At 47.6% G+C, this 17,384-nt stretch overlaps 1 protein-coding gene across 5 annotated transcripts in view; it reads left to right on the top strand.

Moving 5' to 3' along the window:
* TMEM94 (transmembrane protein 94) overlaps positions 1-17,384 on the top strand; it is a 2,019,771-nt gene that overhangs the window by 925,526 nt on the left and 1,076,861 nt on the right. For all 5 annotated transcript variants that reach the window (XM_069654803.1, XM_069654805.1, XM_069654804.1 and 2 more), the window contains 2 exons: positions 2,808-2,981; positions 14,625-14,727. In XM_069654803.1, the coding sequence (XP_069510904.1) occupies positions 2,808-2,981; positions 14,625-14,727 (277 nt within the window). The remainder of the gene's footprint in view (positions 1-2,807; positions 2,982-14,624; positions 14,728-17,384) is intronic.

Below are 17,384 nucleotides of genomic sequence, written 5' to 3'. Positions count from 1 at the left end.
CACCACAATACTAAGCCTACTGTTAAACCCCCCCCCAGAAAATTATTGCTTCCCTTTAACCGTCCAGGTGTTAAGGCGACAGCTGCCCAGCGCAAATGATAAAAGACACTGCAAGAGACCTGGCACCATTCATATCTAAATTAATCAATGCGTCATTCACCTCAGGCATAGTACCCAATAACTTAAAGGAATCATGGGTGGTACCACTCCTTAAAAAACAATCCTTGGACCCTACCATCCTCACTAATTATCCACAGTCCCATTTCTACTGGAGATACTGGACAGGGTAGCCTATCTACAAATCCAGGAATACCTGGAGACTAACCACCTCTTAGGGACTCACCAATCCGGATTTTGACCTCAACATGGGACAGAAACGGCGCTGATCGATCTAAAAGCACAAATAGACGAACTTAAGGACAATGGTAAAATTGCCTTACTACTACTTTTGGATCTTTCAGCCGTGTTCGATCTAGTCGACCATAAAATACTATGTAACCACCTTGAATCAGCAGCTCATTTCTCTCAAAATGTCATCACCTGGATACAATCTTTTCTAAATTACAGGACTATGAGAGTCTTCTCCATCAGCAGCAGCTGACCCTATTCCTATCACATGTGGAGTACCCCAAGGCTCCTGTGTATCTCCTACTATGTAAAACATTTTTTACAAAGCCTCTATTTGACTAATTGGATTGTCTGGGTGTCACCTACACCAACTATGCGGCTGACACCCAGATCCTCCTTCCTGTAACGGGTATTTATGACAGTGATATACTACTGGTGAACAAAATTAATCTCATCATTCAGGCATGGATGGCTACTCATGACCTCTGCGTGAATGACGATAAAACTGAGCTACTAATTGTGGGCTCTACCGCTAACCTGGACAGTCTGAACACAGATTACGCCTCCTTTAACATCAAAGGAAATAAGATCCTACTGGCCAAAGAAGTAAAAACACTAGGATTTTACCTTGATGACACACTGAACTTACACAAACAAGTGAACGCGACAGCTTCTGCTACCGTGTACACGGGTAAACTGACAGGGCATGCAAACCCATGCTTTCCAAGAAGAGCTGCATCACACTCGCTAAAAATTAATTTTGTCCAAGCCGGATTATTCTAATGGCCTTTACCTGGGAGCAAGTAAATATGTCCTCAATAAGCTGCAAAATAACGCCCTTAGGTCTGCACTGAGCATCTCAAGGAGAGATCATATATCTGAAATCAGAAGACAACATCAATGGCTTCCAATTGAGGATAAGATCCTACTCAAAACTATGACCCTCACGCATAAAGCTTTGAACCAGGGGGCTCCACTGTACTTAACAGAAAAGTTTAACCACAGTTCTTCTACTAGAGTCATCCAATTCTACCGGCTTAATAGTCTCCGGGTACAAACCTCAAAAGTCATGAGGGTCAAGTTTCTCAGTCATTGCTGCGCAGCTATGGAACTCACTCCCTCTTTCGTTGAAAATGACAAAATTATTCTTTATCTTCAGAAATAACGCTATCAAATGGATATCTAAGAAGGGCTAGCTATCAAATAACAACTTCACTTGTAATTTTGTCCTACTGCCCAGCTCCTAGTTGTATATGATCATCTGCCCTACACCTTCTCTAACGAACTATCGAGGGTACATAGGACTGTACACAGACTGTATTATAACTTGATGTAACTTGTTGCTGTCTTCACTATCTGACTTTATAAACTGTAAGTACTGTATTCGTTGACAATTACACACCTGAAACATTTGTAACTTTTCCAATGCGCCCAGATGTCTACCGGTTAAGGTGCGCTATAGAAATAAATAAAACAAACAAACTTTCGCTTAGGCTCAGAGGTTAAGTAATCCTCTATAAAAGGAGCAGCAACCAGTTTTAGCACCGTAGCAAAACCAAGGTACGTCACAACACAATGAGCTTTCATAAGTTCTGAGAACACAGGGAACACGTCCGCTTCACGCAGGCTCAGAGATTAAGTAATCCTCTATTGAAGGAGCAGCAACCAGTTTTAGCACCGTAAGGCACGCTTCAACACAATGAGGTGCCACAAGTTCTGAGGACCACATGGAACATACTTAATGTGAAGGGATGCACAACCCTTTCACTTTTATTTAAAGGACAAAATGTGCTGGGCAGACGCCTTCTCATCACCTGTGCTGTTTAATGCACAAAAGGGTAATTACTGACCCCACTGTGATCTATTGAACATGTTAAAGCAGCGATGTAATCCAATACTGCAGTGTACATTTCCACCCAAAACACGGATGGAAATGAATATAAAGTATAACAAAAATGTACGTGGAGACTTTCTGAACTGCTTCATGTGGAGGTAAACATGTTCTGGCATTTCTAAGTTACCACTCTCAAATGAAGAAACAGTTCCCCTTTAGTGTACCATCTCATTCTCAAACACATGAGTATGGTATTAGTAGAATACTTGTGATGGTAGGATTTAGTATTTTTCAGAGGATGACTGTATTCGTTTTGAATGTGCATTTCTTTTCCTTTAAATATTAACTGATCAAATTCAAAGTGCATCACAATATTAAAAAATACTTGGACAAAAAGCTAATTTAAAAACTAGTTACAATGAAACAGAGGGTTACTTAGAAGAAATAACTAAAACATAGGAATTTTCTGTGGCGGAAATGTATGTAGAAAATCATATTCTAAAGTGTATGCTTCCTTCATCTCTATGCATTTCCGACTCTGGAAGAGTTGCTGTAGACATAACATTATGGATCGTACAAAATGTTTTGTTTTTTACAGAGACCCTCTCTTTTGTTTCTAAAACAGGTTTCACCCCGGGTGCCAAAGAGTTGTTCCAGCAGGAGAACCACTTAGCCATGTACCTCCTGCCAAGCGACGAGATGGTAAAAGAGACGATTCTTGGAAAACTGTCTTCTGTGACAAAGAGAAGACCTCCTCTTAGTCACATGATTAGTCTCTTCATGAGGGACACCATCAGCAGTAAGTAGGCATTGCCAGAGGACTACTGCCATCTAGAGTTGATTTAGTTTAGGCCCAGCTTGCAGAGTGAAAACAGGGACATCATTTCACCAAAATGCCAGGGGTAGCGTAAGTGACATCACACGACCCTTGACCCCTCCTGATGACATGACAGGAAGTGATGTCATTTGACCCTGCCCCAAGTGACATCACAGGAAGTGACGGCAAACGACCTTCAGATTTTTCAGATGCATCTAGCACCCATGTTTCCAGGCACACTAATTTCAGCCAGATATAAGAACCGAGGACCAGAGAGATGCATGATTTGTCCACGATCACACATTTGGGGAATGTCAGTTTCCAGATTCGATGTGGGGTCCATATGTAAAAAATACATAATGCAGTATTTGTAACAGGGTAACCGAAATCTCTAACGCAGGCTACAGTTTGTGGATGAAACATATATAGATCAGTGGACACAGAAGTATGCATTATCTGTGGCATTGCTGTGTTAAACAAGCCAAAGAAGCACTGACCTGGGGAGGCATGGGCTGCTGTTTACCCAGGAGAAAAATGCTGCACGAGCAAGGCCTGAAAATGGTCTCCCAAGGCCTTACACACATGCATCCCCTTTCACATTCACTCATAGCATTTTTCTTCACAGGCACACACCCACCGACCCAGAACATTGAAAAACACAAATCACTTCTCATTCACTCACCAGTCACTCACACCTTCTCTTGCATTCTCTACACAGGCCCACGTGCAAACAACCGCCCACCCAGAACATTCAAAAACACACATCACTCCACATTCACCCACACCTTCTATTACATAAACTTATTGCATTCTCTACACAGGCATACACCCAGAACATTAAAAAAACACATTACATCACATTACTTCTCATTCACCCACCATTCACATACATACATCTGACACACTTCACACATGCAAATTAGACCTCATATTTAAATTAAAAAAAAGCCTTCTTACCTTTTTCTTGCAGCTTCAGTCTGTCCTTCCAGGCCACCCTCGGCTCCTCACTGCTGCTCACAAACAGTAACCAGGAAGCAGCAAGAGCTTCCTGTTTCCTGTATGTGAGCTGCGAGGAAGCCAAGGGAGAAGAGGTTGGAGTTTAACGTGAAATTTAGCAAATGTCACATTCAGCTCCAACCCCTACTGAGCGCTTCCCTGGCCCAGCCTTCATCCTGATGAGTGAGGACCCACTGGACCCCTGGTCATCCCTAAATGACATCCCTGAGTGAAAGATATGTGGTCCACGGTAAGATAATAATAAGGGAAAGTGATGCAAGCTCCTGAAATGGAGGGAATAATGGGAAAACTATAGTGCATTTCCTCTAAATGTTGTTATACTTTGTTTCATTGTTTTTGGCAACTGAATTGCCCTTCTGCACGTGACGTATATTAGGACATCAAAATGTTTTACTGTCTAAGAATCTCTCACGTCCCTAGTGTCTGAGTAGGTTTTGTATATTGCTAGTTTAGGTTGGACCTTTTGACGAGTTCTGCATGTCTCCTTTATTCTACCGCTGCTCTTGCTTGATAACCATTGTGATGAAGCCCAATGCTGAAGGCTGGATGATCGTACTGGCGTGGCTTTGGGGGCTAGCAGCCTCCACCCGCTCTGTGATACAGCCCCTGCAGAAGTACACAGAGAACACATCATGCTCCCCAGTCCATTACCGGCCTTCAGATATACGATTCCTCTAAAACCCTTAGGGGTCCCTCGTCCACTAGATTTAGACACTTGTGCAGACAAAGGGGATGATTGCCCATTGGCTACTTTGCCTAGTGGACAAAGGAAGGGGAGAACAGAAAGTTACTTGGAAGCAAATGAGAAAGCTAGGAACCCATGGCCAAACTCTGACAGTCCCTGATTACCCTAGGCACCCTCAGTACTGTGTGAGGTACAACATTCTATTTCTAGGCCCCTTTACCTAAGAAGGAAGCCCAACCCCTAGCTTGCTTTCGTAGAAAAATTGTGCTACCTTTTCTTGTAACAAAAAATACATATAACAATTAACAGAAACCTTTCTTGTCATAGAAAGGTGAAAGACTTGATTGTAAAAAAAAATGTGAATCTCTTGTCCCTTCCGGCCACAGGCCTTCTACCGCAGGTCCCTGCAAATCAATCTCAAACTTGGCAAAATGGTTTGGTGACAGCAGTCACTCACACCAGTGCCTGACAACCCAGATAGCTGGGGCTTCTTGAACCAGTGCGGTGAATGGAAAATGTCATTCCTCACTGCAAGTAAGGGAGAATCGGAGCTTCAATGGAGCAGCTGCATGCACAACAAGTACAGATTCAAGATGGGGGCCCACCTAATTGAAGGCTCAGGTCACTGAGCTGTGCAAGGATGCGCATGTCATCAAGGACAAGCTGCAGAGTTTGTAGGTAGGCAGTGAGCATCCCAATCACAGCACTCGTTCGCTTACTGTAACACCAGCTGACGTCAATCGCACAATTAAAAGTTCTGTGGATGAGTGAGTCCGCCACCAGGGGGCGTCGAATGAAGACCTAGCTTCACGTCGCTCTGCCAGGGCCGCCTAAATCCTCCATAATCCTGCCATTTCTCCGAACCTTTTGCTGACCTGCACCACGTACCACGGTAGGGGAATGCACCAGCATCCCCTCCGAAAAATCCAGAGGAAAATCGGACCTGCCTGAGCCTCCCGCACCGTGTGAAGCCCCGGCCGGGGCCGCAGGGCCGCGAGGCAAGCCGCATAAGCGAGCCGGCGTGAACGCCAGCTGCGACCGACGCAGCCCCGAAGAGGACGCATCGGAGATCGCTGCGGGCTCGCCCCCCCCCCCCAGTGCCCGCGGGACTGCTGCTTCGGGACCGGAGTCATCGCCCACCGAAGCGAGAGGTGAGGACCTCCCCCCCTACCCCCCCTGGGCCTCCGTTGCAGCCGCTGCGGGCCGTAACCACCGGATCGGCCGGTCCCGTGGGCCGCCCGACAGACCTGAGGCTGCCTCCTCCCCCCCTCCCCCGGTACGACTCCCGTGCGGGCTCTCCCTCCCCGGCCCCCGCTGTGCGCGGGCCGCCTGGGTCGAGGGGGAACATCGAGTGTGGGGGAGGCACACGCGGCGGCTGGAGGGGGGAGGTGAAATCTTGGGGGCGTCCGGCAGCGGGGACAATTACCAGTTGATCGAAGCGGACCTGCTGGGGGTCTGCCCCAGGTGCCACAAGACTGAGGTCCCCTGCCAACGGTAGAGCAACCCAAAAAGCACCCGCCACGCACTGGGAAAGAAACTAGGGATTCACCCCCCCAGGCACAGACCAACACCACCCTCTGCCTGCATAATCACCCCCCTCCCACACCCCCGGAACCACACGACAAAGCAAGCCCAGAGCTGGACTATACAGGACATAGTACCAAACTGCGCAGGCCAAGGCCCGACGAGGGTCTAAGCAGCGCGACGCAAACCGTGATAAGGCCACCAGCCGGCAGCCCACAGGAGACCACAGGAACGGAGCGAAAGGCGGAGGACCACCCTGGAAGGAACCTCCGCCCAAGGAGACATACCCGCATCCAGAGCCGCCCCACAGGATCAGGATGGGCAAGGATCAGCCCCGCAGGGGAACGACCCAAAACAAAATAGACAAATACACGATGAGCACCCCGGCGGCTCTCCCGGACCCAATTAGTGGGGTGGACAATGGGGCTATGAAGGGGGGTGCGGCCCAAACGCTGTCCCTCACCGACATCATGGCAGCAATCAACGACTCCAGAACCTCGGTAGAGACCAAAATAGACGGGTTGGCCTCCGAGGTGTCCTTTGTGAGGCAAGACTTAAGGAACCTCACTACCAGGGTCGGAGAAGCAGAACAACGAATATCAGACACAGAGGACACGGTTAAAAACCTGGGAGGCCGCCTTGAGCAAATGGAACGGAAAATCACCACACTGGAAAACAGAGCCAAAGATAGTGAGGGGAGGTCCCGTCGGAACAACCTCCGCATACTCGGCCTTCCCGAGAAGGAGGAGGGGCCCTCTATGGAGCTCTTTCTGGAACACTGGCTAGCAGACTTGATGGCTCCCAAGCAGCTCTCTAAATTCTTCTCAATAGAAAGAGCACACAGAGTTCCGACGGGCAGACCAGTTCCGGGGGCCCCCCCCCACGAACGGTGATCGCAAAACTCATGAACTACAGGGACCGGGACACACTACTGCACATGGCAAGGGCGACCGGCCCCATCACTTACAATGGTCACCGAATCGGGCTCTTCCCCGACTACACGAGGGAGGTCCAGAAGTCGCGTCAGTCCTACGACTCCATCAAAAAGAAACTGTCACCCCTGGGCATATGCACTCTTCTTTCCGGCAACATTCAAAGTGTACCACAACGGCAAGGTCCAAGTGTTCTACACTCGCCGCGAGGCCTGGGACTGGTTGGAAACACAGGTCCTCTCTACTCCACGCCCGAATAGACCGGATGGAAACACACCCCGCAGGAACGATGGAGACAACAACCGCCCTTCTGGACAGGACATCCCACCACGTGGGGAAGCGGGAGAACTCGGACCCCCGATCGACACAGGTCACACCTGAAAATGAGCAGTTGCTGAGGGACAGGAATAAGGAAACAGTATGAGATCCTTGCGATCGGCGGCCCTGGCCGGCTACCACCTCTGCGCCCCCGGAGGGGGACTCTTCACTGTTAGCTTTACTCTAAGTTCAGTGGTTATCTTGAACCACACGAGTTGCGGGGTAGGGTCCTCCTGACCCCCCCCCCCCTTTCGAGTTGGGGCCTTCGCCTCTTTAGTAGTTTAAATGGTTAGGGGAACAGGTACTTCAGGTTGGGGGGAAGTGCAGGGTGGGGGGAGTTTGGGGTTTTTGGAGAAGGAAGAGACAGGCCTCATGTCACAACCACCAGTAATAGTGGGCAGCAAAACAGAAGTTCACAGAAATCCTTATACGAGATATGAGAGGGACCGACACGTCCCCCCCACTGGCCAGCACATATCCACCTGCACGGATGTGGCCTACGGTTCACAGGTTGGGGTTCTAGAGTTTGCACATGAAGCACACAAAATAGATCATCAAATAAGCACGGCAGAAGGGCTTAGGCATCAGTTTCACCCTAGAACGGCAGGCAAGATAGGAAAAAGGGAACCACTCCGCATCCTTACATATGACCCCAAACCAAATCCCACGCTGATATAACACAAAAGAAACAAATATCCCTGTTGACCTGGAACGTGAACGGCCTGGGGTCGGGCATAAAGCGTAAACTGGTACTCCAATACCTTAACCGCCATTCCCCAGACATTGCATTCATAACAGAAACCCACCTGATCGGCACCAACTGTGGGCTCTTTAGGAAATCAAATTACCCGCACACATACCTTGCTGGGTTGTCCAGAGGCTCTAGGGGAGTAATGATCCTCTTACATAAGAGATTTCCGTTTACTACAAGGAAGGTTAAGGCAGACGCTCGGGGCAGGATTGTAATGGTACTGGGTGAACTGAGGGGGGAGACTTGGGGCCTCCTGGCAGTGTATGCACCTCCCACGCTCACAGCGGATGCCTGGCCGAGCTCCAGGATATAATACTGGAAGAACGGGCGGACTGATGGGCGATAGGGGGGGATTTCAATGAGGTCATGGAGACAGCTCGGGACAGAACACGCGTGGGCAGCAGAGCGGTAGACATCCCGACCAAACTCCACACCTTTGCAGAAGCTATGGGGCTATCTGACACATGGAGGGCAGCCCACCCAATAGATCGGGGCTACTCGTTCTACTCCAACGCACACCGGTCCCTATCCAGACTTGATTATATCCTCACCCCAATGAATATGGGCCATCGACTATTGTCCGCAGAATTCCTGGCGAGAGGGATCTCTGACCACTCCTCCCTATTGGTAAAACTCAAGGGCCTATCAGCAAAACAAGAACCCACCTGGCGCCTAAACACCTATTACTTAGGGATACCCGAAATACTGGAAGGACTTGCAAATAAGACATCGGAATACTTCGACTTAAATGTGGAGGCAGTAGACTGCCCAATAACAAGGTTGGAGGCATACAAGACCGTCATACGGGGGGAAGCAATATCCTTGGTGACAGCTCACCGCAAACAACATAGCGAGGCAATCTCCGAAGCAGAAGCCCAGGTAACTAGGCGGGAGGAGCAATTCCTCGAAGCGGGAACCCAGGAGGCACATGAGGCCTTGGTAACAGCCCAAACAATCCTGAGAGATAGGGCCTTAGATAATGCCCGAACCGCCCACTGGCTGGCCCGGAGCCAGATATACGAGAGAGGAGACAAAGCCACCAAAACACTAGCCTGGCTGGAGCGTAGGGAGCAGAGCAAAGGACAAGTACGGGCCATCCAAACCCAGGGCGGGAACTTACTAACGGGGGACGCTGAGATCGCAGGGGAATTCGCAAACTACTACAGAGAACTATACTCCCCACAAATACGAGACCCCACAATAAACGTCCCAAACTTCCTGGACAAGATCACGATCCCCCGCCTTTCTGAACTTCAGACAGAACAGTTAGACACTGCCATCACTGAAGATGAGGTAGGAGAAGCCCTTTCACAACTACAGACGGGGAAGACCCCTGGCCCCAACGGGTTCCCGGTAGAATTGTGGAAAAAACTGAGCGCAACGACAACGAAACACATGCATGACATGTTCCTCCGTAGCAGAGAACAGGGCACCCTCCCCCCAGACCTCCGGAAAACGACAATAGTGGTGATCCCCAAAGCAGGGAAACCCCCGGAGCACTGCGCCTCTTACAGGCCCATTTCTTTAATAAATGGGGAGGCAAAAACGCTAGCCAGAGTCCTCGCCAATAGACTGCTGGGGGTGATTGGATCTCTAACTCACCCAGATCAGTGTGGATTTATTCCCGGCAAGTCCACTCGAATGAATCTCCGCAGGGTCCAGATTGCCCTCGACCGAGCTGACGAGATCCAGTCTCCACTGGCCCTCCTGGCGGTGGACTTCGAGAAGGCTTTCGATACGGTGGGATGGGAAGCCCTGTGGGACATAATGGAACTTCATGTCATGGGTTAAACTCCTTTACTCCCTCCCCGAGGCCTCTGTAAGAGTCAATGGGAAATCATCCGCCGCATTCCAGCTGAGTAGGGGGACCAGGCAGGGATGCCCCTTCTCTCCCCTGCTGTTTCTCCTCGCCATTGAACCTTTGGCAATCCGGTTGAGAACTGACACACGATGGACAGGATTCGCCTGGCCACGGGGCGGGGAGGAACGGGTCTCGCTGTACGCGGATGACCTTTTGATATATTTGAGCAACCCAATAATCTCCTGTCCGATTGTGACCAGAACCCTGGAGGAATACCAACACTTCATGGGACTACGGGTCAACACACAGAAAACAATTTACTTCCCGGTACAGGGAGGGGAGGAAGCAATCCCAGATCCCTGTCCATACTCCGTTTCAATTCTGGGCTTCACCTACCTAGGCATACGAATTAACAAGACACAGGACTTCCCCAAACTGAACCTACACCCGATAATGCAAAAACTGGAGAACGATGTCGCCCACTGGCACTCCCTCCCACTTTCATTACTCGGGAGGGCGGCACTGTTTAAGATGCTGGCACTCCCGAGATTTCTGTACGTCCTCTAAAATGCCCCGCTCTCCATCCCGGCCACAATATTCGCAGATATAAACCGGACTCTCCGCACACTTCTCTGGGGAGGAAAACAGCCGCGCATTGCCCTAAAAACCCTCTATCGTTCTGTGTGGGATGGGGGTATAGGACTGCCCAACATTCGCACATATTATTGGGCGGCACAAGCGGGAGTGGCAAATGAATGGCTACACGGAGACCCGCTGCTACCACACATCCGTGTAGAGACAGGGGACACTAGCTTGCCATCCCCCCTGCACGTACTATATGATAGCCCAAGGAACCTAAGAGCAGCGCCGACCGGGTCCCGTCATATACAGCAAGTCTGGAGGGAGATACACAGATACTTAGGCTGGGCAGACAGACCAACCCTGATCCAACCCCTCTGGCGTAATGCACACCTCCCGAAATACAAAAAATGGGCCACTTCGAAACCTGGCAGAGGAAAGGGATATCCACTCTGGCGGACATGGTCCAGGAGGGGCGAATAATGGACTTTGAAACCCTGCGAACGAGACACGGGCTGTCACCCATGGACCGCTTCAGATACCTCCAGCTCACACACGCCATTAATACCCAACTCCCGAACCTGGCCGATATACCCGCCTGCTCTCCCCTGGAAACAAACATACTTCCACACCCCATCCCCCACAAGGTAACCTCCACCCTCTATCAGGCAATTAACTCCTTTGGATCCAGGGAGCTTGATAACCTCAGGGCTAAATGGGAACAGGACCTGGGGCCACTAGAGGCGGAGGAGTGGGTGGAAGCCCTGATGTCCCCGAGGGAAATAGGGATAGATGCCAAACTCCGGCTGATTCAGCTCCAAATCCTGCACAGGTCCTACTACTCCAGAACGCAAATGGCCAGTTGGAGTGGGGATGGAAACGCAGAATGCAGTCGATGCAAAAGGGCGGAGGGCACCTTCTACCATTTGTTGTGGGAATGTGGGGTGCTGCAGGAGTTTTGGACTGCGTGTTTACTCCGCCTCTCCAGAATACTTGGCTTCACAATCCCGAGAGACCCTAAGCTTATCCTGCTGGGTATAGGAGGCGAAACTGATCTTACTGGGAGTAGCACTTGGTGCGGGGAAAAGACTCACGGCAGCCACATGGGGCACGGGGGACAGGATAACCATGGACAGATGGTCCAATGAAATGGACAGATGCGCCTCCCTGGAGAGGCGAATTTATAATGCGAGGGGTTCCCCCCGTAAGTTCCAGAAAATATGGGGAAAATGGGAACTATAAATGCTAAGACCAAAACAAGGGACAGCGGCGACGCCCTACGCAGCTGCCGGGTGGGGGGTGCGGATTTATGAACCCCAATCCCCCCCACCCCCCGCAGAACTATACAACTGTCAAGGAATATGTTAAGCACTGCTATCTATTGTGTTCTCGATGATAGGTCTCCTAATGTCTTTTGTGTGCGCTGGCTGAACGTGCTACCCTTCTTTTTCTTCTTTTGTTCTCTGTTTAACAAATCAATAAAAAAAGATTTATAAAAAAAAAAAAAGTTCTGTGGATGAGACTGCTTGACCATAAAAGGGAGAGCAGATGGCAGGAGAGGCGTGGGAGTTAAAAGTTGGAGGTGTGAGGATAATAATGATGTGTGGAAATACAGTGAGAAGGCGGTTGATAAAGCGACAAGAGCAGTAGAAGGTGGTGGGGTATGAAAAGTATTAAGGAGGAGGAGACTGAAACAATTAGTAAGGAAGCTAGGAGGAGCATTAAGGAGCAGAAGGGGGAGAGGAGCAGTAAGGAGGAGGTGCAATAATATCAAGGAAAGGGAGGAGAAATGGTAAAGGATATTAGGAACAACATGCAGGAGGTGACACCACTAAAGTGAAAGGGAGGAGCAGCAGGGAAGTTAGTGGTGATGGACTACTAAGGCGGAGAAGGGATAAAATCGAGAGAGGAGGGAGAAACAGTAGTTAAGGAGGAAAGACCAGGGTGGAGGAGGAAAAGATCAGACTGTTTTGAAATGTCGAGGAAGAGGATAGGGAAGAGAGTATGAGGAAAAGGGCAACCAAGCAAGAAGTGTTTTAACACAAATATCTGGAGATATTTTGTTATTACCTGCAGCCACCAGAGACGGGGTTAAGCTTGAGAACCCCACATCCCAAGTCTGATACCTGGCCGACATTTAGGCGAACCAGGGATCTAGATGGTGGGACTAGTTTTACAACAAGAAAAGAGCAACATTCTGGCAACATCTACAAAACATCAAGCAACCAACTTCAAGAGCCAAGAAATAAGGACTAGGACATTTAAACCAAAGCTTGTGACTGACACAAGTTGTATGGAATCTATGGATGAGCGGGGAAGGACTGAGGATCACAGTCCAATAGAGTCTGCTTCATTTGTTTGTGATTATTGAATTCCCACCCAATTATCTCGGGTAAGCCTTACTCTGTCAATGAAGACCCTTGAGCTGCAGATCTTGCCATTGAGTCTGCTGAGCCCTTGGCTGTGGCATCATCGATTAGTATGGACACACTTTTGAGAATTTTCAAATCACACTTTTCTTAGCATGTTTTAATGCTTTTTTACGTGTCTTAAAGTAAGAGAGTAAAGGGAAACAGGTTAATATTCATGAATATTTGCAGTAAAAAGGGGTACTTATTTTTTTTAAAACCTTTATTTTTAGGTATTTAAACCTTAATACAACTTCACACCCACATTAGGGCGGCCTTTAAACGTTGCGCCTTGTCCCAGAACCCACCCATTGTCCCACCCTCACCCCCCCAGCTACCACGTCTCCCTGATACCATGTCCTCCTTAGCTGAGTATGTGTCTCTTCCAGCTCACGCTCCAAGGATGCTGTGACATCGAGTGCCAACCCTCACTGAGGGGATTTCTCCGAATCTGAGGAGTCAGAGGAGTGCTCCGCTGCCTCACGCAACAGGAATAGTGTCAGAGGTCCCCAGATGTCCGGTGGACAAGCGTGCAAAGGAAGGAGTTTAATGAAGTCTGATTCAATATCTTGGTAATAAAGCAAGTCTTTGCGCCATGCGGCGACTGTTGGGGGGGGGGGGGGGGATCGGCCCCAGGTGATGGCAACCCTCCTCCAAGCCAGAATCAACAGAACCCGGCCAGTTTCCTTATCGGGGGCGAGAGCAGTCTGGTCATGCCCAGCAGGGCTGCTGTGGAGCTCAGCTGTATCGGTTCTCCCAGAATTGCAGCTGTCGTCTCGAGTACTTGTTTCCAGAAAGGGGTTAGCTCGGGGCACTCCCAAGCTAGGTGGACAAAATTTGCTGAGATTGTCCCGCATCTGCTGCATTTGGCTTCTGCATCTGGGTGATGTTTGTTGGATTTCGCTGGTGTGTGATATGTCTGATGGAGAAAGTTGAAATGGATAAGTTTTAGGCGTGAATTGAGCGCCACTTTTTGAGTCTGTTTCAGGCTGTAGTTCCAGTCCTCATCCGATATGTTCATATGTAATGATTTTTCCCATCTAGCTTTGGCCCCAGTGATGGCGAGGGTTGTGGTAGGAGTGAAAAAGGGGTACTTATATAAGCTTTTATAACATAAAGAAAATATCAACTGTTGATGGAAGGGCTGATTCAAAAACGTCAACTCCATTAATTAATGTCCTACAACTAGTTTTCAGTGGTGTCCCTCTTAGGATACAGCCTCAGGAGAGTGTTAAGATGAGAGAGATGGTGAAAGGGAGAGATGGGTTTGGGGGTATGAGGCGAGTCTGGAAATATGGGGAGGGGGATTATTTTCACCTTAAGCAGTATGGCTAAAGCTCTGTTTTGTCGGGCAATGCGTATGATCTTTATGGATGGGACTAGAACGATGACTGCTCCTGCTTTTATTTTTCTCCTGGTATATCTTACATACCATCTAAAGGCCCTTTAGCAATAAAACCCTTGTTACATTTTTATTTAACTTTCAATTGGAGAAGCAGGATTCAAATTTAACCTAAAAAAGAGAGTGTAACCAGCAGTTTCTACCCTTAGGAAATCTACCTAGAGCTGAATTAATCTCCAGTAATTTCTTGTCTTTTCTTGTCTCATAGACACAGAACAGATGCTGTCTCATGGCACCGCTGATGTTATCCTTCAGAGTTGCACAGATTTTTGGGATGGTGCCGATATCTATCCTCTGTCAGGATCTGACAGGTGTGTCTGACTTCTTTTGTCTTCAAATTTGGATTTCTCTAATGTGAAATGGAATTGTGTACACTGATTAAGGTTCTGGCTCCAGGGTCTGCCGTCAATATTATCTGCTAAAGGATTCTCTGCTTCTTTCAAGAACACCTATACGTTGTACTTGCACTACCTGTTGAAATATTCCTTTTAGTACAGTCTCTCGCTTGTCTCTGCTTTCTATGTTCTCGATCAATCTCTTACACTTTTCATGCCAGTATTCTGTTTGTTTTGACCCAGAATTACCCTTATTCTTATTAGGCAGACTCACTGTACCTATTAATGCTAGCATGGCGAGTTATCAAAATAAATGTGCTCCATTATTAAGGACTTAGAAGCCATAAGTAGGTAAATGTTTCATTTTCTTTTGCAAGTGAATTGTCAGTCTAAGGTGTACTCTCTCATTTTACGCCTTTCACGTTCAGTTGAACCAAAGCATTCCTTTCTTACATGTCCCAGTATTTTGCTTAAAGTTTATATGTTTAACTTAAGACAGATGAAGTAAGAGCTTTCTTGAAAGCATTAAGCAGAAGCGCAAGTCAAAATCTGAACAGAGGAACACAGTCAAGATGGCTGATAGGAACTCTCCTGTTTGTGACTGCAGTTACCAGATACTAATGCCATTGCAACTCTTCTACTTTGGTAGGTAGGACATTCTAAGAGGCTGGAGGACCGTTCCATAGGAGACTTAGAGGATTTCACCTTGATTCAAATCCAAAGCACTACCTGAAAGCAATATAATAGGATTGGATCTCTCTAGATCTGTGGCAAAAACCCACCACAGGAAAATAGAAGGGAGACAAGTCCCACCCTCATTCTATCTCAAAACGTGGACCTCAACAGGGTGAAGCAAAATATTTTCTGAATTCCTCGCCTATTAATCTGATCTGTTTCCCCAAAGATGACCTCTGCTAATGTATGAAAGATATGCAAGAGAACCTAAATTGTTGGTGACTGGCTTTTGGAAGTTGTAAACCCAAATCTGAAAGATGTTTGAGCTGATAACCAGATCTCATCTACAATTAAAATGCGAGGCCTTTGAGAACAGACCTCTCAATGCGAACATATGTATGAACAATTTTTAAGAGCTGAGAGAAGACAATGACTTGCATGTGACCCTTCATAATATTTTTGCATAACTACTCCCACTCACGTCCACATAGTTAATCTTATTGAAAATGAAGTTAATTACAGACCCAAAGGAATGTTGATCAAAATGCACTCCCATCCATCAAGACAGAAATTGCTTGGGCAGCCAGAGAAAAGCACATTCTTGATATTTTGAACAATGCCGGCCAACTCTTCCCAGATCTCACAGTGCAAACTGTCCAAAGTAGAAGGCTTCTGAAACCAGGGATGGACACATTAATGAAGGATAAAATCAGGTTCCGCTGAATTTCTTATTTAACTTAATTTCCCTTGGAAAGGGCAAGCACATCATATTACCACTCTACGGGAAAGCTGTGAATTATTCGACCTCTGTTCAGAAGGAGAGTATTCACTGTTAATGGGAATCCAGTCATGTACTGAGAGGACAAGGAGATGGGATTGTGTTCGATCTAAGTAAAAAGATAATCCTGGATGCATGGTACCCTAGGAGTACAGCTGTTCAAGGAAAAGGCAACTGACCTTATTAGCATTAACTACATAAAGGGTACTTTCCTGCAGGCTAGTTGAGATGGCCCTGCACACTGAAATATGACAGATAAAAGGGATCCAGTACCCTCAACTGCAAGCTTCCTGATCACATCAGAACAGATTGCCCCTCTGTGGACCTCGGTGTCAAGGGGATAAATTATTCCTATTTTGAACATGTTGCTGCTTCAATTCAAGGCATGGTCGCCATGGTCAGTTGTTGCTTGTTGTTCGTTAGTAGATTAGGTATTTTTTGCAAGTAAACAGTGAGAAGTAATGGATATGTATTAGGGTTGTTTGACTATCATCACCTGCCTGGGTCTCCCAATGGGATGGGGGTGTCAGAACCGAAGAGGGGGAAGGGGTTTCAGTCGGATCCTAGGAACTAAATGTCTCTTTCATTATGTAAGTTCACACAAAAGTTTAACAACAAAGCTCCAGGGATTTAGATAGCTTTTAAAGTCATGATTCTAAATGCAAGAGGCCTCAATGACTTTAAAAAAGAGGTCTCTATTGCCACACGCCTTAACCCCTTAAGTGCCAAGGGCGAGGTATCTCGTCCTTGGGATTACCTCCCTGTTGCCAAGGAGGAGATACCTCGTCCTTGTCACTTAAGCGGTTAATGAGACAGAAAACGTTAGAAGGCATTGAATGGCGAAATACCAAAATCACCAAAAAGGCCTTGGCATAAAAGCCATGGCCGTTAAAAGGTTAATGAGTTATGAACCACGATCCTAGCAATCCATCCAGTGAAATGTGGTTGGCAGATGCTACATTACAAAGATTTCCCACATAGATTCTAACTATTGGAATCAGTTAGAAAGGCAGGCTAGGCCATTCTGTGTGATTAGAATATTACCCTAACCATCACTCATTACCTATTTGACAAAACTGGGTGGTACAAGTGCCTTAATTTGAACATAGGAGTCACTAAATTTACCCTGTCATCAATATACGCACTTTTATTGGACTTCTTCACATTGCACAATTTGAAA

Source organism: Ambystoma mexicanum, chromosome 3q, assembly GCF_040938575.1.
Source record: "Ambystoma mexicanum isolate Mex_15411 chromosome 3q, UKY_AmexF1_1, whole genome shotgun sequence".
NCBI lineage: Eukaryota > Metazoa > Chordata > Amphibia > Caudata > Ambystomatidae > Ambystoma > Ambystoma mexicanum.
This window is presented reverse-complemented; position numbering and strand designations above follow the sequence as displayed.